This window comes from Lolium rigidum, chromosome 6 (assembly GCF_022539505.1).
Source record: "Lolium rigidum isolate FL_2022 chromosome 6, APGP_CSIRO_Lrig_0.1, whole genome shotgun sequence".
NCBI classification, from domain to species: Eukaryota; Viridiplantae; Streptophyta; class Magnoliopsida; order Poales; family Poaceae; genus Lolium; species Lolium rigidum.
The window spans coordinates 250,503,230-250,512,094 of NC_061513.1; the positions used below are offsets into that span (position 1 = coordinate 250,503,230).

The following is an 8,865-nucleotide window of genomic DNA, read 5'->3' on the forward strand; positions in this document are numbered from 1 at the left end:
TACAGCAACAAAATATGAAGGATACACTATTTTTACATAATGCTTCTTCTATAGTGTTTTAGCTACATTTTTTATCCAAAGGTCAAGGTTGTGAAGTTACGGTACCTACCCCTGATTTTGCTTCAAGAAGTTAGAGAACCCGTGATGGTAAAAACATTTTAGCCATGTTGTTTTATTTGCATTTTTATTGGGTGAGGTATGAGGGGATGATTGAAGCTTGAAATTATGAGGACGGCGACAAGGAATAGAACATGTGGTGAAGAGAAGGCTAGTAATGATCAACTATGAAATCCTGGAAATACTTTTGTACACCCATGGGTGTGGGTGTTTCCACCGTCCATTTATTTCTCGAGATTCGTGCCCATCATGGTAGATGGACAGATTCTTTTCTTTCTCCTCTTTTTATCCGAATCTCAAAGCACAATGGACGGTAACAGAAACACCCACACTCTGCCCACACCCATGTATGGGTGTACAAAATCCACTCTCAATGAAACCCTCCAATATTTCTTGAGTGGGGTATTTCGATCGAAAGGATATTCTCTGACAATTGTGAAATCAAAATAATATGATTCAACCTCAGACCTTTTTGAATGGAGCAATAATGATTTATTGAAGAGCAATAATGATTTATTGATTGAATCAAAGGATACAACAGTGGTTAAAATTTTATTTTGCAGGGCCACAAAAGGAAATACGTCCGTGTATATGGTCGATAATGCACCATATACTTTATGGAAAATATAACAACATGCACTGTTACTTGGCATAAGCAACCGCGCAGCCCAAGGCGTGCAGGCATGGACGGTCAAGCAGTCGGATAGAAGGGCGAGCTGGCGAGGGCGCAGGTTCCCGTCGGCCATGCCACGTCCTTGGCGAGTTTGATGTATCCCTGTTCGCCCCAGTCGTTGCTCCACGAGTTCTTGGCGAGCCAGAACTTCTCGCCGAACTCCTCGCAGTAGCCGACGATGGTGATCGCATGGTTGACCTTGGCCGGATCGCCGGAGCAGGGGCCCCGAAAGATGCCGCCGGAGTAGAACTGGAACTGCCACGTGCTGGCGTCGACGTACACCGTGACGGGCTGCTGCGCAACGGCCAGCTCGAGCTGAGATTCGTCGTTGATAGGCACGGCCTTGAAGCCCTTGACGGACGCGTCGTGGTCGAAGAGCAGCTTGTCCACGTCGCACTTGCCATTGAATCCGCTGTACGGGTAATCGGCCTCCGACGTGATGCCGCCGCGGGCGGCCACGAGTGCCAGGGCGGTGTCTACGCGGCCGCCTCCACAGCCGCTGCTCCCGGAGTCGCAGTCGACGAGCTCCTGCTCCGACAGCGACACCAGCTCCCCGGTCCTGATCTTGTTCATGCCTTCGATGGCCGCCACCGATGCGAACGCCCAACACGACACTGCCATAGACACGGTAGTTCATTAAGAAAACATTGTCCATTATCCATTCTGCAACTCCAATGATTGAGGAAAATAGTACTATATAACGGACGGAGCAGGAGTTAGGTAGGTTGACTTACAGCAACTGCCTTGAAACTTGACGCCGGTGACAGCGCCGCTGGAGCGCCAGTCGACGCAGCACGGCTTCCAGGTGTGCTTGGGGATGAAGGAGGGCTCGGCGGGACGGAAGCCGGTGCTGTTAAACCCGGTGAACTGTTGGGCAAACTCGTCGGCCTGTAGGTCGCCGAACCTGTTCATGCCGACCCTGACGGTGGTGATGGTCTGCGGCCCGAACCCGCCGACGACGACGGTGGTGCTGGTCTGGGCTCTGAATGCGCCGATTTGGTTGGTGTTGTCCTTGAAGATGCCGAAGCGCTTCTCCTCCTCCTCGTGGCTCGGGTACGTCTTGGCGTACTTGGTCGCCCACTTGGCGAACTTTTCCCTCGAATCATCCGGCGGCGGCTCGTGCGGCGGGTTCGCCGCGATCAGCGATGCCTGCTGCAGGAGGCTGGCGAGGCATAAGAGCAGGACGAGGTAAGGCGTGGAGGAAGCCATCTCGTTTAGGTTATGCTGTATGCTCGTCTGGAATTCATGCACTGGAGCTAATGTTTATATAGGCGCCTTGGTCAACGGTTCATGCATGTCGCTGTGGGTGGCTGGTGGTACGTCGTGGGTGCATGTACTCATCCGGTGGAAGACTAATTTGGAATTTTGGATGCTTCATTTTTTTAGAGGAATTCGGATGCTTCTCAGGGACTCGGTCAGTATCTCACTAACTCGACTCGGTAGAACTTTAAACAATGAAACTTTAAACCTCTGATTGGCTTGTTATCATTACAACTTTGATCACCGACTGACTATATAAAGTGCATGTATCTATAAAGAGGTGATGCTAAGAAATACTCTGTAAAATATTCTTGTTCGTGTACATGTCCGCTTGAAAAGTATGTATGTATATCTTAATTAGGCGCTCGTTGAGTTTATGTTGGCCTTTCAAATTTCTTCCATTTGTTCTAGTTATAGATAGAAAAAGGTTCTGACCATGGTTACCGGCCCAGCTGTTTTGTTCTGAAGCTTTTTTTTTTTTAACAAAGTTCTGAAGCTATTTATAATCTGAATGTGAGAAAGCTGGTAAAAAAATAAAATAAAGAACAAGTTGATTAGCTAAACTCAATAATAATAATAATAATAATAATAATAATAACTACTAGTTAAGCAATGATATTCCCATAATTTACCATAATGTCAAATCATCAGAATAATTAATTGTCTATAGTTAAAGGGATTTTGTTATTTTTGCAACATGGCATATTAGAACAAAGTAGGATCAGCCATTCTGCTAGCGGTCTACCGTGGAAAATAGCCATTTTGTATAAGAGTGTAAAAGGATATGATAATATTCACACGAACCCTAAATCCATTTTAAAGAATCAATGCTCTGTTTTAAAAACTCGACAACAAATATATCTAAAACTGAATGTGAGAAAGCTGGTAAAAAATAAATAAAGAACAAGTTGATTAGCTAAACTCAATAATAATAATAATAATAACTACTAGTTAAGCAATGATATTCCCATAATTTAGCATAATGTCAAATCATCAGAATAATTAATTGTCTATAGTTAAAGGGATTTTGTTATTTTGCAACATGGCATATTAGAACAAAGTAGGATCAGCCATTCTGCTAGCGGTCTACCGTGGAAAATAGCCATTTTGTACAAGAGTGTAAAAGGATATGATAATATTCACACGAACCCTAAATCCATTTTAAAGAATCAATGCTCTGTTTTAAAAACTCGACAACAAATATATCTAAAACCAAAATGGACCTGGAATAGGGTAAATGATATGGTATAGCAAATAAAAATGTTGATCATCTGAAAAATCATTATGATTATCTGAATGCCTGAAACAAAGTCATTGTCAATCTTGCACAGTCAGCAGGTGCTGAGTTACCAAGTTCATTTGACGAGCATATCTTCCTCTAAATTCCACCACTATAGGGTGATGATTCTGCTACTAAATTTACAAATATTTATACCCTCTCAGAAATGTGTGGGGCAAAATCACGAGCTGAAAACATAATTGCTAAGAACATCTCCAGTCACGTCCTCCAAACCGCGTTCAGATTGAGCGCTAGATTGAGCATTAGGGGGACGCCACCACTAGTTGCCGCTTTTGGGGCGCGTGTGTTTCTAGCTGCGTACCCCAAAAAATTAGGATTTTATTTAAATATCAAATAAATTAAATGTTTAACAAACAACAAAGCAAACAAATAGAAGTTGTGCTAGATCAAAGCCCCGGTGCAGTTGATGCCTCTCCTTCGAGCCTCCATAAATGCTCTACGAGATCATATTGCAGATAAGCCTGAGCGTGAACATTGCAGTCATGGATTTTCGTATGCATGGTGAGGAATCAGAAAACTCTGGAGGCACCTGGTGATCAACCTCCGCAAGAGGTCCCTGACACTCATAGGGACCAACATGACTGGCTCGAGTCCTGCGGTCATTCTCGATGATCATTTTGTGCATGATCACACAACCTTGCATCACCTTCCACAGTTGGTCGTAAGACCAGGAAAAAGCAGGATACCTAACAATAGAAAATTAAGCTTGAAGCACAACAAATGCCCGCTCGACGTCCTTATGGCAGCTCCCCTGGTGCTCAGCAAAGTGGCAATTCTCCTGACCCGTTGGGACGGAGATTGTCTTGATAAATGTCCCCATGTTGTGTAAATACCATCAGCTAGATAGTAGCCTTTGGTATATTGGTTTCCATTGATCCCATAGTTGCATGTGGAGCATGACCTTCCACAAGATTCGAGAACACCGAACATCGTTGTAGCACGTTGATGTCATTGTGTGATCCCACCATGCCAAAGAAAGAATGTCAAATCTATATGCACCACACTGCAATATCCATGACGCCCTTTGTACAAACCTTGCCAAGGCGAACGGGCAATTCTTCCATGACCAATGCATACAACCGATGCTTTCAAGCATTCCAGGTAATCCTCTCGCTGCATTTTGTACCATGATCCTAGCAGTCTTTGCTTTAGTTGACCCTCTCAAATAGTATGGGCCAAACTTTCGCACCACCGCTCGGTAGAATTTGTACATGCATTCAATGGTAGTGGACTCACTCATGCGAAGGTAGTCGTCCTATGTATCGGCATGTGCTCTATATGCAAGCATCCTCATGGTGACGGTGCATTTCTGGATCAACAACAAGCCAGCCATGCCAACGGCGTCGTGCGTCAGCCTCAATTAGGGGTCGAACTCTCTCACGCCATGAAGGATTTCCATGAACAAATCCTTTCTCAGCCTATAGCGCCGCCAAAAATTATCGGCATTTCTTGCGGTGTTGGAGAAGTAGTCGTTCTAAAACATAGTATGACCCTCCAACCTCTGCTGGGGCTTCAAATGTTTTCTTCCCAGCCTTGAATCTCCACAACACTGCCTCTTCTTATTCTCCTCGGTTTCATCAAGCATTTTTTGAATGCAAGCAATGATCGCCAAGTGCTCACGAACGTAGTTGTCACAGGCTGCGTCATCAGCAAGCATTTGTTGGGTCATCTCTTCTTCTATCCATGTCTATGAAGCAAATCAAATAGTTAGAAATCCACGACGCCAACGGGGACAACGAAGTAAATAGTGGTGATGTCTACGCACGCTTCTATTCTTGTAGACAGTGTTAGGCCTCCAAGTGCAGAGGTTTTTAGAACAGCAGCAAGTTTCATTTAAGTGGATCACCCAAGGTTTATCGAACTCAGGGAGGTAGAGGTTAAAGATATCCCTCTCAAGCAACCCTGCAATTACGATACAAAAAGTCCCTTGTGTGCCTAACACACCCAATACACTTGTCAGGTGTATAGGTGCACTAGTTCAGCGAAGAGATAGTGAAATACAAGTAATATGGATGATTAGAGGGGTAATTGCAATCTGAAATAAAAATAGCAGCAAGCAAACATGTAGCAGAACTGGTTGTAAACGGTGTTTCAATGCTTGGAAACAAGGTCTAGGGTTCATACTTTCACTAGTGGACACTCTCAACAATGATACAATAATTGAATACATAGATATTATCACTTCATTGGGCCACTCTGAACCACTCTCCAGTTTGATAATAAACACAAATTCACTGCGTAGGGATGCATAGGCACTCCTTAAAGTTCGCATTCCCAATCTATGGACGTCCCACGCTGTCACTTTGAGCATACAAAAATGGTACTAACTAGACACTGATGGGATTCGTAGCATAGAAAACAAAAAATTTCCTACCGCAAGAACGAATAACAAGCCAAGATCCAATCTAGAAGATGGTAGCAACGAGAAGATCATGATACTAACCCTCGAAGATTTCCAAAGCCTACGAGATTAGATCTCGTTGTTGCTGCAGTCGATCACTTGCTGCTTTCGAAAGCGCGTAGAAGATCTTGACGGTGCCACAGTCGGGCAGCACCTCCGTACTCGGTCACACGTTCGGTGTTGATGACGATGTCCTTCTCCCGTTCCAGCAAGCAGCGGATGTAGTAGATCCTCCTCGGAATCCCGCAAGCACGACGGTGTGGTGACGGTGGCGGTGGAGATCTCCGGCAGGGCTTCGCCGTAAGCGCTGAGGGAGAGAGGTGGAGGAGGGGTTGGTGCTAGGGTTTGGGAGAGAGGTAGGGGTGCGGCCAAGGGCATCCTTGATGTGGTCGGCCAGCCCCCCTCTCCTCCTCTTTATATAGGTGGAACCCCCTTAGGGTTTGCCCCAAAACCAATCTGAAGTCCAACTCCAAAACTACCAAATGGACGAAACCTAGAGGGACAGGGACTCTCCCTTTCCCCCTAAGCTTGGCCGGCGAAGGAGGTGGAGTCCACCTTCCATGGTGATTTCTTCCGGAAGGTTCGAGAACATTCTAGCGCCTTCCATAAATGCACCGGATCATTTCCAAACTTGGAAAGTGACTTCCTATATATGAATCTTATTCTCCGGACCATTCCGGACCTCCTCGTGATGTCCTGGATCCCATCCGAGACTCCGGACAAAACTTCGAACTCCATTCCATATTCCATATCTACTTAAAATGACATCAAACCTTAAGTGTGTCACCCTACGTTTCGTGAACTATGCAGACATGGTTGAGACTCTTCTTTGACCAATAACCAATAGCGGGATCTGGAGATCCATAATGGCTCCCACATATTCAACGATAACTTAGTGATCGATTGAACCATTTACATACGATACCGATTCCCTTTGTCTCGCGATATTTTACTTGTCCGAGGTTTGATCATTGGTATCTCTATACCTCGTTCAACCTCGTCTCCGACAAGTACCCTTTACTCGTACCGTGGCATATCATCTCTTGTGAACCATTCACATGCTTGCAAGCTAATCAGACGAGATTCCACCGAGAGGGCCCAGAGTATATCTATCCGTCATCGGGATGGACCAATCCCACTCTTGATCCATATGCCTCAACTCATACTTTCTGAATACTTAATCCCACCTTTATAACCACCCATTTACGCAGTGGCGTTTGATGTAATCAAAGTACCCTTCCGATATAAGTGATTTACATGATCTCATGGTCGAAGGACTAGGTAACTATGTATCGAAAGCTTATAGCAAAGTGAACTTAATGACGTGATCTTATGCTACGCTTATTTGGGTGTATGTCCATTATATCATTCACCTAATGACATAACCTTGTTATTAATAACATCCGATGTTCATGATCACGAAACCATGATCATCTATTAATCAACAAGCTAGTTATACAAGAGGCTTACTAGGGACACCTTGTTGTTTACATAACACACATGTATCAATGTTTCGGTTAATACAATTATAGCATGGTATGCAAACATTTATCATAAACACAAAGATATATTATAATAACCATTTTATTATTGCCTCTTGGGCATATCTCCAACAGACACCACAATTCATAAATATTTCTGTAAATTAAGGTTAAGAAACAAACAAGGTGTGCACACTGTCACCTTCACACCGTTGGACAAGGTGTCCCCGAAGATCACATAATAAAATCACTTGAGTAGCACAATAGTTGAACAAGAATAACATCTACTTTTCAACTAGATTACAAAGCTCAGGATCACATAAAGATCATACATGGGGAGATAGATAGACCACATAGCTACCGGTAAATCTCTCAGCCTCGGGGGAGAACTACTCACTCCTCATCATTGGAGTTATCAATGGCAATGGAGATGGCGATGAAGTCGATGGAGATGGCTCCGGGGGCAATTCCCCGTCTCGGCAGGGTGCCGGAACAGAGACTTCCGTCCCCCGAATCTTTTTTCTACGACGATGGTGGAGCTATGGACCTTTTCATGGGCGGAGGCTGATAATTTAGATTTCACGCGTCGGGAGGCTTCTTATAGGCGGAAAGAAGAGGTCGGTGGAGGCCAGGGGCCCAACACCACCCCTTGGTACGGGCCACACCTATGCCACGCCATGGGGTGGTCTGGCCACCCTATGGCGCCTCCTCCCCCCCCCCCCCCCCTCTGAACTCTGTGTTCGTTACGGAAAAATAAGATCTTCGACTTTTGTTTCGTCCAATTCCGAGAATATTTCCTGTACAACTTTTCTGAAATACAAAACAGCAGAAAATAGGGAACTGACACTGTGGCATCTTGTTAATAGGTTAGTGGCGAAAAATGTATAAAAGTGCAACGAAGTGTAAGCAAAGCATATATAAATTGGTGTAAAACAAGCATGGAGCATCAAAAATTATAGATACGTCGTATCAGGTGGCTCCTACCAGACAACCGATCGAACACCTTCTGTGCCGGCGAAGGGGAGCAGTGGCCTCCGCGTTCTGTCCAGAGTAGGCGAACCACCGGCGGTGAAAAGGGAGGTGAGGGAGTCAGGCTTCGCAGCGGAGTCCAACGCAGTCGAGGTATTGTGTCGGCGGTGGTCGGCAATTTGAGTGGCGGTGGAGGGGTGGGAGGCGAAGAAGAGGACGCGCAGTGCGAAAGAAAGACGCGAAAGCAACAATATTGGCCATGGTCGCTAGCAGGTAGGAACCCACTAGGGTTTTCATTCTTTCCAGTGTCCCTACAAGGTTTCCTGTGTAGCTGGGACGGGCTCGGGCCGTCCGACACCATTTTAGCCTGCTGTTGGCGTCCGAAACCCACCGGCGAGTAGCGACGGGCAACACGTAGAGCCGGGAGGCTCCCAGAACTGCGGTAGGCCCTGGTCCCTCGTGCGACGGCCCGCAAAGCTCTGGCACGCACGTCCGATGCTGGTGCAAGGGCGTGCCACCTGACCTATACCTGGTCAGGGAAGGTGATGGATTGCTTCGCTTAGTTTCTGCATGGCATACACGTAAACATTAAATACGAGCCTCGATCGGCTCTCGGGTTGTCTCGTGAATCGGCTCAAGGAGCCGATCCACCCATGATTCGTAT

General features: G+C 45.8%; 1 protein-coding gene across 1 annotated transcript; it reads right to left on the reverse strand.

Annotated features, from left to right (window-relative positions):
* Window positions 1-649: 649 nt before the first annotated feature.
* Window positions 650-2,009, reverse strand: LOC124658818 (ervatamin-B-like). Its single transcript, XM_047196833.1, has 2 exons — window positions 1,525-2,009; window positions 650-1,404 (listed from the first exon to the last, which is right to left on the reverse strand). The coding sequence occupies exons 1-2, from the start codon at window positions 1,997-1,999 to the stop codon at window positions 809-811; spliced, it is 1,071 nt and encodes a 356-aa protein (XP_047052789.1). The 5' UTR covers window positions 2,000-2,009; the 3' UTR covers window positions 650-808.
* Between the last annotated feature and the right edge of the window lie 6,856 nt (window positions 2,010-8,865).